This window comes from Gobio gobio (genome assembly GCF_949357685.1).
Source record: "Gobio gobio genome assembly, chromosome: 2".
Lineage (NCBI taxonomy): Eukaryota > Metazoa > Chordata > Actinopteri > Cypriniformes > Gobionidae > Gobio > Gobio gobio.
The window spans coordinates 6638569-6664604 of record NC_137098.1 but is presented as its reverse complement, the minus strand read 5'-3'; the positions used below and the strand labels follow the sequence as shown (position 1 = coordinate 6664604).

Here is a 26036-nt window from a genome sequence, read left to right as displayed (position 1 = left end):
AACCAAAGTGAGAAGTGAAAAGGAGAAATAATCTTAGTGCCATTGCCATACAGTATCCTGTATCTTTCATTGAAGTTTTTTTTTTTTCAGATCAGATCAGCCATGCAGTGTGAAAGACTCATTGGGATTCAAAGCAAATGACTAAATGACTGCAGCATTTTTTTTTTTAAATCAAGAACACAGGCGTGCCAATGCAATAACAGTAAAGCAGCAGATGGTAAATGGTCTGCATTTATAAAGCGCTTTCAACAGACCCATGGCCATCCAAAGCGCTTTACTCACATTCACCCATTCATACACCACTAAGTGAAAATAACATATTTTCTTAGTGACAGATGATATTTACACTAAGTGCAAATCGCTGTAGATGCTGTTTACTAAGTGAAACAGCATACCAAGTGAAAATAGTGATATATTCTATTACACCATGTAAAAGTAGTTCTTTACAATATGTTTAAATAGGAATTACATGTAATTTCTACTTAATTTTGAGAGATACATACTATATACACCTCAGTATTGTTGTACAGTAACAGGATGCAATAATAACATAGTGTAAATGATTATATTTATTACATTTCATTAGGCAATTTATTTTCACTTTTAGAACATTTTCTTTCTTTTTATTGAAAGTAAAAGCCTTTCTGATGTGAAAGGGGAGGTGAAAAAGGAGAACAGCGAGCTCGTCAAAAGGCGGATTCGAACCCGGATCGATCGCGTTAAAAACTAGCTCCCCAAGGCTTATGCTCTACTGACTACACCACTGAAGATGTCAAAATATGTGTCTTTTTTTTTATCTTGTTTGGCCCAATCAGGTAATTACTGGGTCATTTCTGTTTTTCAGTACCTCATGCTTGTGGATATACCACAGTATAGTGAATAACCAGCGCTCTCCTCCACCCTCAATACCACGACTGAGGTGAGACCCTTGAGCAAAGCACCGAACCCCCAACTTCTCCCCGGGCGCCGCAATAATATTGCTACCCACTGCTCTGGGTGTGTGTTCACGGTGTGTGTGTTCACTACTGTGTGTGCACTTGGATGGGTTAAATGGAGAGCACAAATTCCAAGCATGGGTCAAACTTGTATGACGTTCATTTTTATTTTGAAGAATGTTGGTAACCACCGTTTTGCTTACCATTGACTTCCATTGTATGAGTATGACAAAACAGACATTTCTCAAAATATCTTCAATGTTCCACAGAAGAAAAAACAGTCATACCAGTTTGGAACAACATGAGGATGAGTAAATGACAGAATTTACAATTTTGGGTGAGCTTTTCAACCAGAAGGTAATTTTGTAAATGTTGAACAAACAAACTAAATAAATTGCCTATATGTTGACGTCTGGAAAAACAGGATGGAATGTTTTAAAGTGAGACAAACCAACAAATACAGCTAATTATTATTTGCTAATGCTGCTATGTCTTTGTTATTGCAAACCCACTGGTTTGCCCACTGAAAATTACGTCACTTAATGTGACATTTTGTTTAGATATTAAAAAAGACGTTGAGGACAAAAAGGTCATTTTGATTACCAATTAAAACAATATTCCCAAGAAAACATTCTTTTGTAATAATTTAATATGTTATCCAATATGCAAATGTAGGTGTCTGGAAGAGATTTGCTGCTAAGGCAGAAAGCACGAGCCGGATGTGGATGAGTTTGGGGTTTGAGAAGAATTACTTCCTCTTGTATGTGTTAAACGGTCTGAACTTCGGACACACGCTCGTTAGAGCAGATAACATTCACACACACACACACACACACACACACACACACACACACACACACACACACACACACACACACACACACACACACACACACACACACACACACGCGTTTTGTATTGCTATAATGTGAAGAAAGAAAGTTTATTTTTGGTCGATTCTGTTCTTAGAACCTGCATTAAAATGGTTAGGTCGCCGGTAAATTCCCACGCTTTCTCAATCCTTTTGCAGCTCATGTTATGACGCAAATGAACTGTAGGCTAAGGAAAACTTATTACAAGCTACGCTTATATTTCCCCATCCACCGAGACTAAAGACGAGCAAAGAAAAGCATTTATTAAAATATAAAACATTTCTTTAACTGACGCAGTCCAACTAAAACCCAACAGAGTAAAGACCTCTCTTTCGAAGAGCTTTCTATTGGGTTATGATTGAACAGAGTGAATGTTTGAACGGATTCATTTGAGAAGACTCGTTAGAACCGATTCTTTTGAACACTTGCATTTAAAGGGATAGTTCACCCAAAAATGAAAATTCTGTCATCATTTAATCACCAAAGTTGTTCCAAGCCTGTATGAGTTTCTTTGTTCTGCTGAACACAAAAGAAGATATTTTGAAGAATGTTTGTAACCAAGCACATAGAGCAACCATTGACTACCATATATAGGGAAAAATACTATGGTAGTCAATGGTTGCTCTATCTGCGTTGTTATAAAAACATTATTCTATGGCCCGGTTTCACAGACAGGGCTTAGACTAAGCCAGGATTAGGCCTTAGTTCAATTAGGACATTTAAGTAACTTTTATAAACATGCCCAAGAAAAAAACATTACTGGTGTGCATCTTGAGACAAAACAATGCCACTGACGTATTTTACGATTTGTCAGTGCAAGATTCTTTCAGTTAAAACAGCTCAAACATGCATTTTAGTCTAGGACTAGCTTAAGCATTGTCTGTGAAACCGGGGGTAAATATCTTCTTTTGTGTTCAGCAGAACAAAGAAACTCATACAGGTTTGGAACAACTTGAGGGTGATTCAATGATGACAGAATTTTCATTTTTGGGTGAACTATCCCTTTAAGAGCACCGTGAGCATCAGCCCACATGAAAAAAATACTTTAGTATATTATAGTAAAATAGTTATGTTTTTTAATCATTCTATAGTAAATATACTAGTGAATTGTAGTATACCTCAGTATTCACTATAGTTTAACAATTGACTATAGTTAATACTATGCTGTAGTATAAATTAACAAAGTGTAGTACAATACAATAGGCTATATTGCAATTTACTATAGTATCTTTATGGTTCAAAAACACTATAGTATTTACTAGAGCAATTTTATTATAGTATACTATATATATTTTGGCTAAATATATATAAAACAGCGATAAACATAACATTTAACTAACAAGTAGCTTAATTTTGCCAATGATTTAGTGAACGTTTGAACTAATTCATTTGAGAAGACTCGTTCGAACCGATTCCTTGAACGCTTGCATTTAAGAACACCACAAGCATCAGCCCACATAAAATAAATACTTTAGTATATTATAGCAAAATTACTCTGGTAAATTACAATAGTTCTGTTTTTGAATCATGCTATAGATACTAGTGAATTTACCTCGGTATTTACTATAGTTTAACAATTGACTATTGTTAATACTACAGTATGCTGTAGTATAAATTAACAAAGTGTAGTAAACACTACAATATATTGCAAGTTACTGTATATCTTTAGTATGGTTACAAAAACACTATAGCCTATAGTATTTACTAGAGCAATTTTACTATAGTATACTGTATACTATAGCATTTTTGGCGAAATATATATAAAACCACGATAAACATAACATTTAACTAACGAGTAGCTTAATTTTGGTGTTGATTTAGTGAACGTTTGAACTAATTAATTTGAGAAGACTCGTTCGAACCGATTCTTTTGAACACTTGCATTTAAGAACACCACAATCATCAGTTTGGCGAAAACTATACAAAACATAGCGATAGACGTACGTGTTAGTTAAATGTCGATGTTTATCTCCATGTTTTATATAGATTTCGCCAAACGCTGATGCTTATGGTGTTCTCAAATGCGTATGTTATAAAGAATTGGTTCGAACGAGACTTCTCAAATGAAACAAACATTCACTCTAAATCATCAACAAAACATAAAAATTGAACTAACACGTACTTTTTGTGATGATTGTTTTTTTAATGATTCATTTGAAAAGACTCGTTCGAACCGATTCACTGAAGTGAAACTCACCTAATGGTACTGGTAGTGCTCTGAGCAGGTTTTATGTGAGAGAGTAACGTTAGAGGATATGGGAGGAGTTGACAGCTCCCAAAAACACTTCGAGCACGGTTGTCCTCCCTGACATGTTTTTACACCGACTTCAAGCTGGAATGAAACCAAGTGCATCTCAACAATGTTTACTGAGACTCTCGCCTTATTTAACATGGGCAGAAGACTCGCTTAGTCTTGTCCGTCACTACTGAAACCTTTTACACCCTCTTTGGGATTTATTTGGAGACTTGAAGATGGAAGAAGAGCCGCTACTTACCGGCAGCATTAACCGGAGCTCAGGTGATTATGGGTCTCAGGATAGTGATCAACATCAACATGAAGATTCATCAAGCTCAAGACGGCTGTCCTATTTAGTGACTGACGACTCGGAGGAGCTGGGTATGTTTCTGAGAAGTGTTTAAAACATTTCTATACGATTGTTAAAGCTTCTTTCCTATTCACTTACCTCGACTTTCTGTTTTTGCTGTCAGACAAACACACCATTGTCTCCTTATTGGCTGAATTGCTCTTTCAGGTCACTTTGACTTCAAATGTTGTTATTGCTCTCTTATGTATCAAATTACAGAGATTAAACACACAGGGCTACAGCAGTTTCAGTACCCTGGACACATTTTTTATAAACTCACACTTTATATCAGGCTGTTAATCTGACTGGTTATGATTTAGTCTGTGATTTTATATACATCCAGTACAAAGTCAAATTAAACTTTCAGTGGGCACAATAGCATTATCACTCAAGGATGGTTTGGATTTGCTGGCTCATATCCTGTTGAGAAGCTCAGGTTTGGCAAGACTCCTGGATATCCTGTGACACCGGTGCTTTCAGGACCTGAAATCTGAGCTACGCACATCATTGTCTTGCATTCAGAATATATACACCGATCAGGCATAACATTATGACCATGAAGGTGAAGTGAATAACACTTGTTAGTGAAGGGGATATATGATATTAGGCAGCAAGCCAACATGTTGCCCTCACAGTTGATGAGTTAGAAAAATGGGCAAACGTAATGATTGGAGCGAGTTTGACAAGGGCCAGATTGTGATGGCTAGACGACTGGGTCAGAGCATCTCCAGTAGTGGTCAGTCTCAAAAGCGCTCCAAGGAAGGACCAGTGGAGAACCGGCCGCAGGGTCATGGGCGGCCGAGGCTCATTGATGCACGTGGGGAGCGAAGGCTGGCCCGTGTGGTTCGATCAAACAGACGAGCTACTGGAGCTCAAATTGCTTAAGAAGTTAATGCTGGTTCTGATAGAAAGGTGTCAGAATACACAGTTTGTTGCGTATGGGGCGGCATAGCCGCTGACCAGTCAGGGTGTCCATGCTGACCCCTGTCCAATCGCCAAAAGCACCAATAGTGGGAACGTGAGCATCAGAACTGGATCACGGAGCAATGGAAGAAGGTGGCCTGCTCTGATGAATCACGTGTGTGTGTGCCACTTACCTGGGGAACACATGGCACCAGGTGCACTATGGGAAGAAGGCAAGCCGGCGGAGGTAGTGATGCTTTGGGCAATGTTCTGCTGGGAAATCCTGCCATCCATGTGGATGTTACTTTGACACGTACCACCTACCTAAGCATTGTTGCAGACCATGTATACCCTTTCATGGACACGGTATTCCCTGGTGGCTGTGGCTCTTTCAGCAGATAATGCGCCGCCACAAAGCAAAAATGGTTCAGGAATGGTTTGAGGTGTTGACTTGTCCTCCAAATTCCCCGGATCTCAATCCAATCGAGCATCTGTGGGATGTGCTGAACAAACAAGTCAGATCCATGGAGGGCCCACCTCGCAGCTTACAGGACTTAAAGGATCTGCTGCTAACATCTTGGTGCCAGATACCACAGCACACCTTCAGGGGTCTAGTGGAGTCCATGCCTCGACGGGTCAGGGCTGTTTTGGCAGCAAAGGCGGACCAACAAAATATTGGGACATAATGTTATGCCTGATCGGTGTATAATCAGTGTATATTGTCATCTTCGCTGTGTTTGTTTTTGCAAGGCATTGTTTTGCTTCTCTTCAGCTATGATAAAGAAACACCTACTCTTGCATTGCATGCTTGTGCAGTCGGGGGCGGAGCTTGTTTAGAGTGATTTCAAATATCAGCAGCGTTTCTCAGAAATTGCTTATTGCACCTTTAAATCACAGTTTTAAGATGGCGGCTGTGTTACACGAGAGTGGAATGATGGAATGGTGTTTTTGGAGCAATAATATCTTTCACTGGAGATTTGTTTAGATTACAGAGCTTTTTACTTTATTTAATATTACATGATCTCTAATGCAAAACAACCTTTTAGGGACCCTTTTGCAAAATAAAAAAAAAATTGTTTTGGAAAGTCAAGCATTTGTTTATCCATGTGTTTCTCCTATGACACAGATCCAGATTCAGACATCTATATCCAGCAGGCTGTTGTATTTATTGAAGATGCAATTCAGGTTAAAAAATGTTTTTGCTTTTATTTTTTCCACATGATCCATTTATATATTGATTGTTTGTCTAATTTCCCTGTGTGCTCTTTCCCATAGTATCGGTCCATCAATCACAGGGTTGATGCCGGGTCCTTACAGTTATATAGATGGTATTACTCCAGGATATGTCAGTGGTAAGCATAAGCAAGCAAATTATTATTTTTTTTAGGATAATCTTTTGCTAACATACATGTAGACAGACTGTGGTAATCCTAAAAGTTGACCAAATTAGCTTGTGTCAGATAATATACAGTTAAAAAATCTTAATTTTCTTCCCTCTGGAAAAACAAAAATAATGACTATGATATTTGCATCCATGGGCATGTTGTCAAATTTAAAGCCGTTTAGAAAGAGAATGTCCCTCTCCCCAATTTCATGTGGCTAGCAATAACTACTATACCAGAAGATTACCACCTTGTGTTGCATAAACTTAAAACTCTCAGTGTGGGGGAAAGTTAGTTTTTAACCCTTGTGCATCCTTATGGACATTTTTGGCTTTTTCAGTTATGTTTTTTTTTTTTTTTTTTTATAACTTTGCCTGTGTTAATGCTAACTGCATACAATTTGCCACTGGTGTGTATTTGTATTGGAATTTTAACATTTCCTTTAAAAAAATCTATTTTGCATAGGTACACAAAATCCTTCCCCCTCAGCGCCTTTTGGACAAAAATATCCTCATTGAAACCCATTAAAAATGTTTACATTTTTATTTAGCCATTTTTAATCCCATTGCCATTTAACTATAAAATGATGCAATCTTTGTTATTAGGCTCTGTTAGCAAGGCTTCAAAATTTTAATTTTTACAATTATTTTACCAGACGGTGCCATTTTTTTTAGGTTTGGCCTATAATTACAAATAATCCAAACACTGTGTGTATCAGTGGAGTTTTGCTGGGATGTAATGGGGAAACTTTGGCACTGCGCCCAAACAAACTGTGACTGAAAGCTCATTTTTTTAGATTTATGGCTTTGATTTTCTAGCAGTTTTAGAGTTCAACATGTTTCAGAATTTTTTTTTTTATATAAAATATTATTCATAAATAATTTTCATGAACTTAAACCTCTATAACTTTTTTTTTTTAGTTTGTTTCACTTTTTAAACTTTTTTGACTTCAACAATAATCTGCCAAGGGTCTTCTTTAAAATGAGCAAAGTTTGTGCTCCCAATATTACATTTTCTATGACAGTTTTTTGACATGGACATTTTTGTCCTCTATGGACCTATGTGTAACTTTGATGCACAAGGGTTAAACTAGTGTCACAATATTGTGCTACTCCCTTAAACAAGTAACTAAGTTACTTTTGCGTTACTTTTTCTCACCTGGGGGATATTCCAGAAAGCAAGGTTAACTTAGCGTCACATATACCCTGAACTCTCGGTTGATTAACACAAAACTTGCTTACTCGAGGTATGCTGGTTCCAAAAACGAGTCCGGGAGTAAGTTCAGACAACCCTGAGTATGTATAACACACAAGGCGTTCTCAACCGAGTGACGAATCGATGATTCACCATAGAAACAGACACTAAGAAAAAGCGCGCCATTCTACTTCCTTCTTCTTTTGTTTAATGGCGATTTACATAACCTACTTAGTGCACATCGCCACCTATTTAGTGGTTGTGCAGTCATGCAATCTTTTCGTTTAATAAGTAAACTTTATTCACTGAGAATAAGGATTATATTGTTTGTTTGATGCAAATTAGTTACATGCAAATCCATGGGTGAAATGACAATAAAATAAATATATTTGAATTGGATTCACATTTAAACATTCCCTTGTTACAATAGCGCTTTTGAATTAATATAAAATATGGTATATTATATAACTGTAACTATATAACAAATTTACCTATATTAATATAACTATATTAATTATATAAGACGCATCTGAATACCTTTTAAGCAAACTAACCCTGGAACATATCTCAATGTTTAGAGAGGGAGTTGCTATGGCTACTTGCATAACCTCCAAGTTACCTCCATTTTTGGAACCGAAAGTTGAGGTTATCCACTTACTTACTTACTCTTAAACATACCCAGGTATGTCACATAAGCTGCTTTCTGGAATACCCCCCCCCCCCCCCCCTTTCACACCAAAAGTGAAATGAATAAGCCTCAGGCTAAAGGAAATGCAACTTCATGCCTGTACAGTAGCGTTAAATAAATGGGAAAACAAAGTAACTTGTGTTACTTATTTGAAAAAGAAACTCAGATATTAATAGTAATCTGATTACTTAACTCAAGTTACTTTAAATGCATTACCCCCAAAACTGAAGACTATTGGCTACTTAAAAAAGGGCTGATCCTTCAATATGCACAACTGTTCGAAAGTAATATTTTTTTTCTTCGTCTCTTAAGTTCACCAATAATAATTGTGAAATATTACAATTCAAAAGAACTCTTTTCTATTTTAATATATTTGAAAGTTTTATTTATTTCTGTGATCAAAGCTGTATTTTCAGCATCATTACACCAGTCTTCAGTGTCACATGATCCTTCAGAAATCATTCTAATATGAGGATTTATGCTCAAGAAACATTTCTTATTATTATCAATGTTGAAAACGGTTGTGCTGCAATATTTTTGTGAAAAACAAGATACATTTGATAAAAAATTTTTGCAATACAATATTTATGTATCAATTTAAACGTCTTTACTGTCGCTTTTACTCAATTTAATGTATCCTTGGTGAATAAAATAATTAATTTCTTAAAAAAATGGTGCTGACCCCAAACTTTTGAATGGTAGCTTACCTTGTCTTGCCTATACTTCCTGTACCAATCGAAAATATGTTAACTCGGGAAAGAAAAATGTGATCACAAAGCCATTTCATAGGACTTTCATCTCTTGATGGAATGAATCTGTCAGCAGTATCAGTTACACACAGATTATTATTGAATCTGCTTTTCCCCTCTCTCTCTCTCTCTCTCTCTCTCTCTCTCTCTCTCTCTCTCTCTCTCTCTCTCTCTCTCGAAAGGGGTCTGGGGTTCACCATTGCTGTTGTACTGGCACTGGCCGTCATTGAGAGACCCTCCTCTCTAACCTACACATCGGACATTCGTTTCAAACCCACGCCCTGGGAGCCACCCTGTGGACTGACCGAGGGGATTGAGATAGTCTGCCTTTGTATCTTCATCCTAGACGTCACTGTTAAGGTAGAAATACATTAAACGGATAGTTCACCTGAAAATGTTGTCATTATTTGTCATTCGTTGACTGACTTAATTGTGTGAAACACAAGAGGGGTCATCTAGGATAATGTTAAAGTTGCTCTTCTCCTTTTTTGGTGAACGATCCCTTTAACAAAGTTAAAGTCAGCATGAAGTAGAAGTTGCGATTAGTCTTTTTCTTCTCTATTGTGACGTATATCTAAGTGAAACGGCTTCTCGAATAAGAACAAATGTAGGGCGGGACTTGATTTTGTCTGTGTGGAATTGATTTGATGGTCGTGGTTTGCTATTGGTCGATCTCATGTGAGTGACAGGTTGCCCCGCCCCAGTAAACACGTCATCAGAGAAGAGATGTCACCACAAGAGGGAGGGTTTTAAATACCTAAAAGTCAATATTCCATAAAAAACAACAATTGTCAATTTCATGGTGACTTTAAATTGACTTTTTAATTAAACTAAGGAATGTATTGAATGTGTTGTTTGTTTTGCAGAGCTATCTGATAGGATGGGAGGAGTTTCGTTTGAACAAATGGCTGATTGGTTATGTAGTAGTGATTGCAGCATCAGGAATTGATTGGATGTTGAGTGTTAGCATGGTTTGCAATGAGGTGAGTGCACAGCTGCTTCTTAATCATGCCTATTCTTAGGAATAAAATGAAGGAATAAATTAATTTCTGTAAATAATTAAACGCTTTTTAAATCGAATAATATCTGAAATTATTCCTATTTAGTTAAATATGACAGTATAGCAAATCATTCATAAATTACTCTTCAAATTGACAAATAAATAGACCTCAAAATCATTTAATTGAAAGTCCCCAAATGTGATCTGCCTGTATCGTCAAATAAATAAAGAAAATATATAATTATTCAATTATAGAAATTGAATAATTAGTTTTCTTTTAATTAAAGTTAAACAGTGACAGGAGTTTGCACACGTAATAGTGGAAGATTTCTCACAAAATATTACTTCATTTAAATGCAAAGACATTTTCGATTCATTTCGATCATCATCGGTGTTGTAACCAAAAAAAAATAGCACATCTGATTCTATTTATATCATTTATTTTTACCGTATTAAGTTCAATTAAGTCAACTCAAGAGGTTGTAAGCTTTAATAATAAAATAAACATTTTAAAATATGCTTATTTGTCAATTTGATGTGATTCTTAAATTTTTTTTTGAATTATATATTGATACTTGGTTTCTACATTTTATTGAAGTAGTGCTTTTCAGTCCTCCATGCCCTTAAAGGCATAGTTAACCCATATATGAAAACTCATAATTTACTCATTTGAATATCAGGCCAAAATTTTGTCATTCAAATCTCGCCATCAACTGTCACTCTCAAATCTCATTTACAACATGACATGAGGGAAATGACAGGCACATGAGGGTGTCCAATCCTGCTCCTGGATGGCCACTGTCCTGCAGAGTCCAGCTCCAACCCCAACTAAACACACCTGAACCGGCTAGTCAAGGTCTTACTGGGCGTACTAGAAACTTTCAGGCAAGTTGGAGCTAAACTCTGCATGACAGCGGCTCTCCAGGAGCAGGTTTGGACACCCCTGCTTTAAAGTCTTCAATAAGTAAATACTGAGCATGTCTTGGGAAGCAGGATTGACTCAATCAGCAGTTGACCGATTGTAATATTGCCCTGTCGTTCTCTCCCACAGAGTTTGAGAGTCAGGAGACTGATTCGCCCGTTTTTCCTCTTGCAAAACTCTTCCCTCATGAAGAAAACTCTAAAATGTATCAAGAGGACTCTTCCAGAGATAGCAAGGTAATGATGGGGGGGGGGGGGGGGGGGTTTCTTTGTGGGTTTTTCCCATATGGATCGTCTTGTAATTCCAGACTTATTTTCACTTCTCAATTTGGATGCCGTCTCATTCTAATATTGCAATTTTAAAATAATGACAATACACATTGTTCTCTCTATTTCTCTTTCAGTGTTGTCCTGCTCCTGGCATTACACCTCTGCATATTCACCATGATTGGAATGCTGATCTTTGCCAAATCGGATGTAATAAGTGCTCACAATCATGATTTTATTTTTATATGAGTCCCTATATGAACAAACCCCTAACTCCAAATATAATCATGCTCTGTTTACACCTGGTATTAAGATGCGTTTTGGTCGATCGGATCACAAGTAGACGAGGGAGACGTTCCCGTTTACACCTGGTGTTTTTATCCGTCTCTTTTGTCCACTTTCAACCACTTCTGTCCTGATTTCTTTGAGGGGAGGGTCTATGGGTGGGTAAATGTATTGGCTTTTTCAGGTCTTTCAATCTAATGGACAAAATAAGCTCACCCAATTTACCTATGAACGTTGCTTTAGTTTTTGCTCTGACAGCCGCAAGTCCAACCGAATGCTGTGAGTGTGTGTTAGACATCAGGAATGGTGAGAGAACATTGTGCTTGAGATGTTTTTCATCTTCAAAACAAACTTGGGTCTTCAGGCGACAAAGTTTAAATCCCGTCTGGCTAGCGCTCTTCCCATAATGTTCACGCATTAGGTCAGTAGACGGAGAGAAGACGGTCTTTTGTGGCTGTTTGAAAATGAGTTTTCCACTACCTCTGGAAATGGGGTAAAAAGTGGACAAGCTCAAAACGCGTTAGACCCGTTTACACCTGTATTTAGTGTTGACCACTTGTGATCTGATCGACCGAAGCGGTATATATATATATATATATATATATATATATATATATATATATGAAACAGGTTTTGGTTTTGGAGCCATTTGGAGCTACACTCTGCAGGACAGTGACCCTCCAGGACCAAAGTTTGACATGTAGATTAGACTGAAGATTTCACTGGGCAGAGAATAAAATGGGCAAAAAAAATTCTATAGACTTACTCGCATATCTAGGTCATATCTAAAGACCAGAATGGTGCGCTTGGGTGTGGGTTTTTTTGACAGGAGCCAGTAAGCGGCCACATTGCAAGATTGCCCTAGTACAACACTGTTGAAACCACATAGCTACATGCTGAATACCTCATCAACCACACACCTCCCGTCTACAACACTCTAACATCCTGGCAGCAATTGTTGCGTGGTAAAGAGCCACTTTAATTTCCTTCAGAAAATGCACTAAATGTGCAATCCTGACTATTTCATCTGGCTGTGAGAGGGGCAAATGACATCCAACAACCTTTATATTTTGAATAATTCAGCAGACATTTATTTAAACGAGCTTACAAATAAGAAACATCACAATTTCTGCAGTTAACTTAGTCGATAGGTGCGTCCCAATTGCGTCTTCATCAGGGCGATATGGAAAATCTATCATGATTTTTTTTATCATTATTGAGATTTCGATTGTAATCACGATTTTGAAACAATATTTCCTTACACACATACTTGTGTGTATAATTTTTTGGGAAGCTGGCTATATTGACAATATTTGCGGGCACAATATCTTTGCATAAGTAACTGGATTCAGCATCGTCGTTGGTTATTTCTTTACGCCTTTTTGAACTCTTCGTATATTGTGCAGTTCGCAAATGCCTCTATTATCGTTATTTTCGTATACATGGTTTGGAATAAACGTTTTCGCATCTTTTGCAACATATCGCACTGCAACGTTCTACGTGGTGCTCATAGTAAAAGAAGTTAATCTCTAGACCAGCGTCTCGTGTTTTTAACCGCAAAATGCGTTCTGTGTGAATGGCCCTTAATACTCTGTTTTGCCGCAGTGAAAGTTTGACAGGTCGCGCAAATTACCTGGATCTGATACATAACCTCTCCTTTTTTTGGCCTTCCAACAGAAACTCTGTTCTGCTCTTGCGGTAGATTTAGGCGCGCTGCAATCGGATTGCGCACTACAGTTTAGTCAGGTCCACTTAAGTCAAAAACACCATAGACAAACCATAGTCAACTTTTTTATTGGCATATTTTGCTAAATTTACATTTGGCGATATGGCTCTGTTCTAAATTCCCCTTCCTTTTCATGAGCTCCATGAAAAGCCAAGACAGGGAACAGCAGCTTCTGGGGACAACCTCCCATTTTTTTAAACTGGGAGGACAGCATAAATCCCCCATTGAGAACAGAGCATGCATCAATGACAACAGAATGGCATTGATTAAGTTAAACACAGTTTAAGGAGGAGCTGGGGAGGAGGTGGGTTGTAAAGCAGCGTGCAGTGGAAGCATCCAAGCAGGCAGACTGAACTGAAGCTACGCTTAAGCAAGACGCCCTGTTTGAGAGTTGCCAATTCACCCTTCGCCGCAAGTTTGATCGACAGGCGATCTGACCAATCACATCGCCGAATCTGCCGTTTTGTCCGACAAAGCAGTCAGGAGAGTTAGTAGATTAACGTCAGTGGACTTGAACTTGGAGAAACGGTGTGTACTGACGTCTTTCCGCGGTTGAAACAACATTTCATGTGTTCATTCATGTTAATTTCATGCTTATCAATGAACTAGAAGGAAGAGATGATCGGTTCACAAGCAGCTTTAACTGAGGCGCTACAGCCATCACGACATTAAAGAGCCACAAAACGCGATTTATTGTTTAAATTTCTTTAAAAAATTAAAATTTCAAAGTTGAGACTTTGTTTCATATCAAAAGTAACCTGTCCTGTCTGTCGGCGTGTTGTCAGTGTCCTCTTTGCTCCGCGATGTATTTTCTCTACGTGAGAACGTGTGTGGCGTGAGAGCGCAATGGCTTGTCGGACATAGCAATTGTATCTAAAGGGGGCGGGTCTTTGCGAACGGTCCATTGAGTGCATAGGAATCGGATCAGCTGATATGGGCGGGGTTGGAATTTTTTCTAATCAGCTGATAGTGGAGCTTGACTACATGGCCTGCCTGAACTAACGCAGAATGCTTGATTTCACATCTCGTGCCGGCCAAGTGAGTTTTTAGGGTTTTTTAACCCTAAAACAATGATAAAACAATGAATAGTAAGTTCTGTCATATTATTCAATTACTTTGACTGTTTTTGCCATGGTATCGATTCAGTATCGGTATTGAGGTATTTTTGTCTGGTATCGTATCGAAGTCATAATTTTGGTATCATGACAACACTTCTATATAAAAAGAATTTGATGATATTCTATTTTTTTGTTATGCTGGTTTACAAATTTGTACCTTTTAAAATTTTTACTCTTTTAGTTTTACATTTTTTCAAGGGCTTGTTTACATTTATACTTCTCTATAGTACACTACTGAAGGCCAACGTTGCAAGTCAAATGAAATGTTTTTAAGTAAAATTGTTGAGAATTATTGTGATAAATTTTAATCGATAAATTAGTCGATAGATTAATCGATATAAAAATAGTCGTTAGTTGCAGCCCTATACACTACACTGTTGAGTTCATATTGCATAAGTGTTTAAGTGTATAGTGTGTAATTTGGTGCACAACTGATGTGTTTCTGTAGGACCCTAAGAAGAACGGTGAATGGGAAACATACTTCAAAAACCTGCCAAAAGCCCTGTCTTCTCTGCTAGTGCTGCTCACCACCGCCAATAACCCTGACGGTACGTCTTTATGTGACTGTAAATGTTCTGAAGTCTCTCCGGAGGTGCCACTCTCTGAATGACTCAGTGAACTTTTAGTTCAGTGACACATAAGACATTTTGGCACCCCTGTGTCGAATTCTCTGTCATCTCTGGCTCATTGCTGTAGAGGCTGTGAGTCATTGGCGTTAACCACATGACATGATGTCTTGTGACTTGTCACAGCATTCTGTTAAACTTTCACAGGTGTCTGTGTGTTTTAAATGTGAAACTGCACCAGTGTCCTCTTGTAATCTGTGTTCATCCCAACATCTCTTTTTTCTCTCTCTCAACAGTCATGATTCCAGCGTACTCTCTGAACCGTGGCTATTCTATATTTTTTATACTCTTTAGTGTGTTTGGTAAGTTTTATGGCACTCAGATGAGTTGCACTGTAAATATAGGGTGCAGTAAATAATACTTGCATTTATATCTCTCAACCTGCATTAAACATTGACTTTTTTATTGCTTCTGTCAGGAACGTATTTGTTGATGAATCTAATGACGGCTATTATTTATAACCAGTTCAGGGGATATTTACTGGTGAGTGTTCAAACTCTGATTATGTTTTTCTTCCATGGAACACAGAATATATTTTGAATGTAATTTCCAAGATCCTTTTTCTTCATACAACACAAGTAGCTATTTTTCCAATAGGGATGCACCGGTTTAAAAATTTTGTCCGATAACCGATAATTCTTTATATTTGAAAGCCGATAACCGATATATTGGCAGATAAAGCCTGATTACAAAAACAAAAGTATCACCATTAAAATCCATGTCCTATAAGCACATAATTATGATGTTCTCATTATAATTTTATGTAGCCTATATGACAGACTTGTGCTGCACATGTTGCACTGAACTGTATTTTCCTTTTTGGATCATATTTCAAGCAGTTCAAAACCATCATGGTGAACAGTGTGCATCTGAAGTGTCTCAGCTGATACATTATTTATCAGCTTTAATATATCGGATAAATCTTCTTATCGGGCCGATAAGGATAACATTAAAAAGGAATATAAATTAGCCGATACTGATATGGTGGCCGATATATCGTGCATCCCAAGTTTCCATCCATCTATTTAACCTATTTATATGTGATTTTTGGGATATCACATAAAAAAGCTGGATGGCAACGCCAAGTGAATACATTCTAAAAATGTGAATAAAACACTGAGGCAGACCGATAAGCAGACACACATAAAATATGATGGAGACACATTTACTGAATAAATCCCTCCATGTGCAAAATATTTGCTTTTTTTTATAATTGTATCCCTTAAAGCTCATCTTTGATCACCAAAATGACATATTTAAACTTTTTTTTTTGTAGAAAAACAATTCTTCATGCCTTAAAATAGCTTGAATGTAACTCTACACCCTTGTGTATGCGGATCCATGAATATGCAAATGATCCCCGCCTCCACTCACTCACACCCGCTCAGAATACCTGATCCACTTGGTCAACTTTACGGTTGTAAACGTTGGACAGTGGTATCACTCTTTACAACGTCGGACACATAACGGTAAATAATATGATTAATACGCCTCAACTGAGGATGTAATTGGGCAACTAGACTAACCAGTCGACCAATCATATCGCACAGCATCTCAAATGTTGGTTTGGTCATTCTGAAATGCCTGATCCAAAGCAGTGTTGCCAAGTCTGTGGTTTCCATGGGTTGTTTTTTTAGTCCGCGGGTTGAGGAAAAACCCCCCTCGGAACCTGATTTTTACCAAATAGAAGGTGATTTTTATTGGAAAACACCCCGGAACGCGATTGGGATGGCTAGTTTTGGCCATGATTGGGTGTGTTTTGAATAGCGAGTGGGCGGGTTTTGATACACAAACCTGGCAAACCCTGAGCCCAAGTTTGTCATCAAAATGATTGAGTTCACAATCATCAGTCATCTAAATGTAAGATTTAGTCTGAAAGTAAATTTATTAGGCAGTGGCTATTTACACTATAGAAAAATAGCTGTATTTTCTTTGAAATAAGTGTAAAAAGTAGTAAATAGTACTGTTTGCACCTCAGTATTTTAGTACATTATAAAACAGTATGCAATAATAACATATATGAGTGTAAATTAATATATTTATTAAATAAATGCTTCCTACACCTACCCCTACCCCTACCCCATAAACACTTTTTTATTAAATAACCGTTAGGCAGTTTAACTCCACTTTTCACATATTTTCTTCATATTTATTGAAATTAAATGCCTTTACAATCTGATATGCGATGGGTAAAGGGAGAAGTACGAGTTTGGCAAAAGGTGGATTCAAACTTGGTTTAATCGCATCAAAAGTATCTGCAACATGCCTTACTCCCTGCGCCACTGTTGCTGACAGATCACATGCGTTTTTTGTGCTTTTGTCTTGCCTAACCACACATTGTTGGGCGGAGTTATTGTAAATAGCCTGTGCCAACAAGGCACTTAGTGTAAATAGACACTCCGAATTTATAATGTACGAAAAAAGAGCCAAAGTGGCTTCCCAGATTGCAGCCACTTCCATTTTCATAACAGATATATTGTGCCAATTTTGAGGCTATTTACACTAACTACGCCCGCTGATGTCTAATTGGGCCAGACAAAATGTATAGTCACAATATTGAAGGGGTAAGAAGCGTGGCAGAAAGTTTTGGCGCAAATCGACCGAGTTCAAATCCGCCTTTTGCTGAACTCGCTCTACTCCATTTTCCAATCACATATCAGATCGGCATTTATTTGCAATAAAAATTACCAAAATATTTGAAAAGTGGAAATAAAGTGTCTAACATGTGTTTGATAATAAAGTGTTTATCGGTTAGGTGTGGGTGGGGGCTTTATTGTCCCAATAAGGCGGCATCCATTTAATAATTTTCATAAATATAATAATTTACACTGTTATTATTGCATACCGTTTAATTACAACAATACTGAGGTACAAATAGTGTCTGCCACTATTTATAAGTATAAAAAGCATCTAACTACTATTTACACTTATTGCAAAGAAAATACTGCTATTTTGCATAGTGTAAATAGAATCAATATCTATTTTCATTTAATGTAAATAGAATATCGTTAAGAAAATGCTGTCTTTTATGATATGGAAAAATATGGAAAGGCGTAAACATTCTTTGAATGTCTCCTTTTCTATGAAAGTCATACACACAAAATGAGGGTTAGCAAATTATGACAGAATGTTTATTATGGGTCAACTGTTGGTTTAATTATTGTGTTTATTATCTGTGCTTAGATGTCAGTTCAGACGTCTATAATCAGGAGGCGTCTGGGTATTCGGGCTGCGTTCGAGGTGCTGTGCTGTCCGGGCCGAGGCCACACCAGCACTCAGTCTGAAGGCCATGTGTAAGATACACACTTACAAACATTCCCTCTTATTCCCATCTCTGATGTGGTGTTTTATGCCTGGTCACATGACTGTTCCTGTTGCTGCACAGGGAGCGAGTGGCGGTGAACATGTTTCTGCGGGTCATGAGTAGAGTCCACATGAAGTCTTACTGCAGACAAGCTATCATCAAGGTGAGTATAGATTGCAGAATAGCTTATGAAAGTAAACAGGATGTTTGTTTGACCTGTCTTTTGTTTGTCTCAGGCTGCTCAGCAGTTCCCAGACGGCTTCATCAATGGCGAGGCCTTCCAGAGGATCTTTAATGAGCTGGACAAGGATTTTATGAAAGAGGTTTGTGACCATCTACAAATATGGATCGGTTTACATTACAGTGTGAATTCAGACTCGGTTTGAACAGGATGAATTAGTATTATAATCATTAGAATATGGTGCATAGCAGGGCTGGGCAGAATTCATAAGTTCAGAATTAGTTCTGTTACATTTTATGAGATGGAAATTGGACAGGAAGAGGAATTCGCTGTATGGAAGTTCACAAAAACTTGATGCAATCACAAAATGAGGAACTTTATTAGTGCAAAACAGCAAAAGAATGGGCAAGAATAGAACATTTGCTTCTAATAAGACCTAAATGATTTTGTTTGGGACCATTTTGAAACCTTTGGGGTAATTAAAGGGATAGTTCACCCTTGATTACTCACCCTGCTGTTGTTCTAATGCCCTATGTCCTTCTATCTTTTTTGGACCTCAAAAGCGGAAATTAAAAAAATAGTCCTGTATGCGCTCCTTCATATAATGGCAGTGAATGGTGAGACGCACGCCATATATGGAAAGTGTTCAGTAGGCATACTATAAGGTTTTGGCGATAAAGAAACCGTGTTATTCAGCCAAAATACTGAGCTCGGCCGTTACTCTGAGCGCGTTCCTCTCAAGGTTATTATAGTTTTGAATTTTTCATTAGTTTTTAGTGAGAATACACATGAAAATGTACTATCCAAACTTAAAGGGCTGTAATTCAAGAATGCTTATAGACCTAAGTTTGGTCTTGTTTTAAAGCAGACACTCGGCAGATTATTGCTGAAGTGAAAGCAATTCAAAATAGGAAAGTTTGAAAAAGTTATAGAAGTTTAAATTTACTGTAAATAAAAAATACTGTACTAAATATTTTTTATTTTATATAAAATATATATTTTACAAAAATGTTTTAATCTAAAATTACTATAAACTCAAAGCTATATGTCTAACCAAGTTGTGTTCCAAATTTGAAGTTGATATCCCAAAAATACAATTTCCCATGAGATTATGTTTAAGCGCTATACCAAAAATAGCCACCGGGTGTCATTGAAATTCCATTGATTGTTTTTTTGATGCATTTTCCTGTAAATTTCTGTCCAAATGTCACTTCCATCACAAAACAGTCACCAAACATGGAACCTTGAGACTCAGACCTTTCCGACGATATGTTTTGTCAAGATTAGAAAAGATTTTGATTATAAAGTAGTTAAAATAAATGTTGTAATATGAAACATGACTCCGCCCACTAGGGGGAGGAGCCCGCTAGAAGAATTTAAAGTACCATTTCCATGGTAACGCAACGTCCAATTTCAAAACTGTTTTCACAGGGTGAATTTTTAGTTTGTAAGCTTTCGAATGATACCTAATTTATGATAATTACTCAAATATATGCAACGGAAAAAAGGCGATCAAAAAACAGAGTGCCAGGTGTCCCGCCAGCGGGACAGTGACAGTTAAGAGGTTGGTTTAGTTTTTATTTTTTGAAAATGCTTAGTTTTAGTTTAGTTTTTATTAGTTTTAGTGTTAAGGCCTGTACACACCGGGACGAATATCGCGTGCGCTTATCGCCAGCGTTTTTCGTGACGTTTTTCGGCGCGTCTTGAGTGTTCACACCCAAGTGATTTCCACTGGCGATGCGGCAAGTGCACATTCAGTAGATGCGCTCGCGGTACACAAGGGGGTGCTGCGGCACTTTACGCTTCTGACACTCGCTTGTCACACAGAAGAAGAAGAGAGACAGTATTTACGTGCTTGCCAAAACCATAGACATACTATGTCTATGGCCAAAACCATTCACACACACTTTTTGCTAACTGGCAAGCAGCATTAGCAGCTAATCTTCTTCTTTGTCTACTTACTACTTCTTCGTCGTATCAATGTGTGCTCGGCAAGACCGTTTTGTGCTTGAGCGCCACCAAGTCGTATTTTACTGTCACTTCAGCAGCTCCAGGCACGTGAACAAAAGCGCCGATCTCATTGGTCAGCCAGTTTTTAACACGCCGCTTCAAAATAAAAAAACGAGCCCGAGGCGTTTTTTTTTTATTACGTTTTTACGCCTGCCGTTTTGCGCGCCGGTGTGCACACTCACATTGGCGCCCATTGTTTAGTCACGAGGCGTTAAACGTCGGCGATAATCGCGTGCGAAAATCGTCCTGGTGTGAACAGGCCTTTAGTATTAGTTTTTTTTGTAATTTGGGTTATTTGTCAGGGGCAAGATTCAAAAAGGTCAGTATTGTGTAATAATAACTCAACAAAAATATCATAAAATTTTAGAAAATATTCATTCAAAAATAAAACCTGTACATAAAATGTACATATGGGCACAAATATGTAAACAGTCTCAACACTCCGCAGTGCAAAATGTGTAAGTGACGTGTGCCAGTAAAAAACTTAAAGAGCCAACAGACTAAAGAAGACATACATGAACCGCATGTATTCAACCCATTTTTGAGCTAAAATACAAATATATAGCTAAACCTATACAAATACCACAGCTGTACAATTTTCACACCCTATACTAAATGTACCCTATACAATAGCCTACTCATCTGGATTGAAGCAGCAAACATTCAGTGTAAGAGTAAACAAATGACATAACATTTATTTAATATTTGAATCACATCTTATATAGTGTTTTGACATTGACAACCCCAGTGCATTTTACCTCAAATTTGCGACTAGTTAACTTTCTACAGTAGCAATCGCTTCTCGGGTCGACATTAAAGGTGGGGTAGGTAAGTCTGATCTAAAACACTTTTGTCCAAATTTGTTTAAACTGTCTTTATATGTCAATACATAATTAAAATTTAAGTACTCTGAAAAAGAGAGTATAAAAATCGAGTGACTCTAGACTTTTTAATCTGCAATAAACACCGCTCATTATTTTCGTTCGGGCCGAATCAAGTGATTGGCTTGGGCGCCTGTCACTCTCTCGCGCTACCATGGCAACCGCCGCTTTTGCTCCAGGATCTGCCCACATGCACACCAGTGTTGCCGAGTCGGGCTACTTCTACACTGTTGCCGCGGGCTGTTTTTCATGTCCGCGGGTTGAAGCGACTCCAATTATGTGATATTTTCCCCCGGGTTTTGCGAATTTTAGCAGGCAGCCTGCCAAAAAGACACATATTTTACCCCCCTAACGCGATTTTTACCGGAGAAACACGATTAGGCTTGTTTTGGGCTAGTTTTGAGTAGCAATTGGGCAGATTTTGTTGTGAAAACCTGGCAACCCTGGCGCACCCGTTTGATTTTAAGAAGTTCAAGAGGCTGTATTTCTGCTGGACAGGTAATCTTTCATTTTAATTATACATTTTTGTGGTTTATGTTTTCATGAAGCATGTCTCACTAGCACACGTAGCTGCCTAATATAGCTAACATAACATTACTTAGCATAAAGTTACAATGTTATACACCTAGCGAGCCATTAGTAGAGATGATATATCCTCAATACGCTTAGCTCAAGTTGATCGCTGTCGTGTTGAATTTCGCAAAATGTAACTTTAGATAACAAAATGCATGTGTAAAAGCTGGTACACCACATCCAGGAACTTTTTTTAGAACTAAGTAGCTTTAGCTGCTACCCTCTGTCTAAACTCTTTTACCATGTTCACCGGGAACTTTACCTGCACGTTTATTTCGGCCCTTGGTTTGTTTTTATATACTCTACCAATGTTTTTATCTTGTATCTGTGTGTGTCGTAGACACTGTGTTGTGTGTGTATTTTGAACTTTACCAGTATCGTTATTCTAGCTTGAGAGTGAGTACTAAAAGACGTCTTATTTGTTTATATTTATGATATTTATAATGATAAAGTTAGATTTTTTATTACATGTGATTCTGACATGATGTCACTACATGCACTCCACTCCTTCTTCTCCGCTAGTCTCAGGTAAATAATGCGTCTTTCAGCTGAGCTGATCGCGGTCGGCGTGGCGCGTTCATGTGTTTTGGGGGCGTGGCTTTGGAAAGAGCCCAGAAGGGAGAAAGTGGAGTGAATGGAAATAATGAGCTGTCTTTAAAACAGTCGTGAGAGGTCTACAGACACTCAATTTTCATACTTTCTTTTTCAGAGTACTTACATTTTAATTATGTATTGATACATAAAGAAAGTTTAAACAAATTTGGAAAAAAAGTTTTTTAACCAAATCCTACCTACCCTACCTTTAACACACTGACGAAATTATATTCAGAATTAAAAATATTTTTATACCACTTTTTAATGTTTGATTGTGTAAAGGTGTTCACGAGATACCAACCTTTCGCGAACTTGCTTTCAACGTCGAACACTCATTCTCATGGAGACGCGGTGTGCACGGAGGGGAGGGGCTGTGTGTGTGTGTGTGTTTGTGTGTGAGAGAGACGTGTGAGTGAGAGACGCAGGGAAAGGAAATGCAGCTGAACGTTATTTGCTCTATGAAAGATATTGACAAAGACGAAAACTTAGGACATTTAATCTATAATTTTATTTTAGTTAGTTTTGCACACATTTCACATTACAGTTTTTGGTTAGTTATCGTTTTTTTTGTAATGGCTCGTTTTTATTTTTATTTCAGTTAACGACAATGTTTTTTCCCACCTAGTTTTCATTTTTTCGTTCGTTTTCGTTAAAGGGGTCATAGAAGGACATTTTTGTACAAGTTAATATGATTCTTTAGTGTCTAAATGAAAAGTTTGTAATATACTTTAATTAAAAATTCTCATTAGTATTGTAAGAAAACACTCATTTTACCTGGTCAAAACCAACTCAGTTTTCAGCAAGTCATTTCAGTGTATGTGACTTTAAATGATAATGAGCTTTGCTCACCCCGCCCCCTCTGCTCTGTGGGGCGTTCGGTTCGACCCGACACAACACCACAACACACGTGGAGTTTTGCCTTGACAACATTTGAGGGTATATTTTCGAGAAATAATGGCAACGGGAGTCTCTGAGGACACATCTAAGCAACCTTATCATTTTGAACCGGAGTCGGACCAGGAACAGATGACGAACCCATCGAAGTTCGAACAGGACGTTTCTGAATGGTTGGTTAACGTCATGTCACTTCGATCTATCTTTGTACTGGCAGAGTAGCGTAGTTGCTATGTGTTTACTGATGTGTTAGTTCATTGACAGATTGATGTTATGTTATAAGATTTTTTTTTACATTACTTCTTAATCAGTAACAGACACCGTTATAAACCATGTACAAAAGTAAGCTTAGTGTAGTGTTACCACGTTAACTTTATCACCCGAGTACACAGTTTGTAATAACAAACATAACGCGTTGTTCATTATAAACGTGGGATTATGAATTATATTGAGAACGTCATACACAGAAAGCATGCCGTAATGTAACTTACCCTGTAAACTTTAGCCTCATTCATCGTGAAGCGTGCAAGCGATTTGCAAAGATTAATATAAAGGTTAATAAAACACAACACCACAATCGCTTAGACGCCATTCTGCTCCAGAGTATCAACAATGGCGGACTAATGACAGCTCGCTCAGGGCGGGTCTGTGTTGAAACGCTGCTGTCAATCAACAATCGTAGGAGGGGCGTACACCGTGTAACGTCACACGGTCAGACGGCTCGATTTGAGACAGGGGAAAATATATAAGGATATTAAAAAAAAACACTGGATGTATTTTTATCATTATAGGATGGTTGTGTACAGGCACTGCCAACACACATTTCCGTATAATCAACTTGTAAAAGTGCATGTACCATTCTATGACCCCTTTAACGAATATAACCTTGGTTCCTCTTAGTGTGTGTGTGAGCCATCAGCAGCCGCACTGTTGTCATGGTACCCAGGATAAACACACACACGCACCATTTTGAGAAATCAGTCACAATAAAAACAAACGCGACTCTCGTCTTCTCTATAAGGTATATGATAAGTAGGGTTGGGAATCGTGAGAAATTTTCCGGTTCCGGTTCCGGTTCCGGTTCCGCCTAACGATTCCGGTTCCGATTCCGGTTCCATTAAAATTATTAAACAAATAGTGGTAAAGGAAAAAGGCACAATACGCAACTCAAACAATCCATTTTGTGTTTATTACTTGCTCTAAAATTTATTTACAGGTTGGCAATGTCAAAAAAGTCCTGTACTGTACATATATTACAGTATTAATTAAGCCATTCTTGCAACACATTGTTTTTCAAATGAACACCTCTGAAATTGTCTTATTACATTTTATCTCTCTGTCTCTGAATAAAACCAAGTTATAAATTATATTTATTAGTTATATTTATTAATTAGTTATATATTAATTTAATAGTAATTCAGTTATTCAGTGAACTTGTAAATAATAAATTGCAATTCAGCATTACAAAGGTAATTGTGCCTAAACGCTCACCTAAACCATGGTGACTCAACGGTTGACAAATATATATATATATATATATATATATATATATATATATATATATATATATATATATATATATATATATATATATATATATATATATATATATATATGTCCTTTCACTATAAATCTGGTAAGCCCTGAGGCACTCTGTGCTGTAGCAAATGTTTTGTCAAATTGCTAGTGCAGCCTTTGCATGTTATTAACTTTTCACGTGTTACATTTTGCTTCATTATCATTCATTCTTTGGAAATGAATCCATACTTGTGACTTTCTCTTCGCCATGCTGGTGGTCAACGAGAAAATATGTGACGCAAAACCGTAAATGTGTAGCGCGAGGGCTTTCAGTGCTGAACTGCGTTTCACTCCTGGAAGCGGCAGGCAACGTAATTAATATTCATGATGAGGTGAGCCAGGGTTGCCAGGTTTTCACAACAAAACCCGCGCAATTGCACAATCGTTTCAACCCGCGGACATGAAACACAGCCCGCGGCAACAGTGGAAAACGGGAAAGCGGGAAAATCACGGAGTTGGCAACACTGGCTGTCACTCGCTATGAAAGGATACGCTTCCAGCGCTTCGCACACACATTGCACCAGAACCGTTTTCGGAACCGAAACTTAGCAATTTCGCGCGGTTCTGGTATTTTTCACAAATCAGTTTCGGTTCTGCATAAGAACCGGTTCTCGGTTCCCAACCCTAATGATAAGAAATAATTCAATAATACTTATAATGACGTAAACCTCTTGAAGTGAATGTTGTGTAACGGTTGTCATGACAACAGTGCGGCTGCTGACGGCTTGCACTCCTCACAGGAACGCACTCAGAGTAACGGCCGAGCTCAG

At 37.7% G+C, this 26036-nt stretch overlaps 1 protein-coding gene across 1 annotated transcript in view; it reads left to right on the top strand.

Annotated features, from left to right (window-relative positions):
• The first annotated feature begins 3982 nt into the window (after positions 1-3982).
• The window catches only part of tpcn2 (two pore segment channel 2), a 43319-nt gene continuing 21265 nt past the window's right edge, over positions 3983-26036 (top strand). The window contains exons 1-13 of the mRNA XM_079801928.1: positions 3983-4424; positions 6422-6480; positions 6571-6647; positions 9491-9668; positions 10175-10291; positions 11360-11466; positions 11634-11706; positions 15074-15173; positions 15488-15553; positions 15670-15734; positions 18435-18544; positions 18637-18718; positions 18792-18878. Coding sequence (XP_079658054.1) covers positions 4280-4424; positions 6422-6480; positions 6571-6647; positions 9491-9668; positions 10175-10291; positions 11360-11466; positions 11634-11706; positions 15074-15173; positions 15488-15553; positions 15670-15734; positions 18435-18544; positions 18637-18718; positions 18792-18878 — 1266 coding nt within the window. The 5' untranslated portion in view covers positions 3983-4279. The remainder of the gene's footprint in view (positions 4425-6421; positions 6481-6570; positions 6648-9490; positions 9669-10174; positions 10292-11359; positions 11467-11633; positions 11707-15073; positions 15174-15487; positions 15554-15669; positions 15735-18434; positions 18545-18636; positions 18719-18791; positions 18879-26036) is intronic.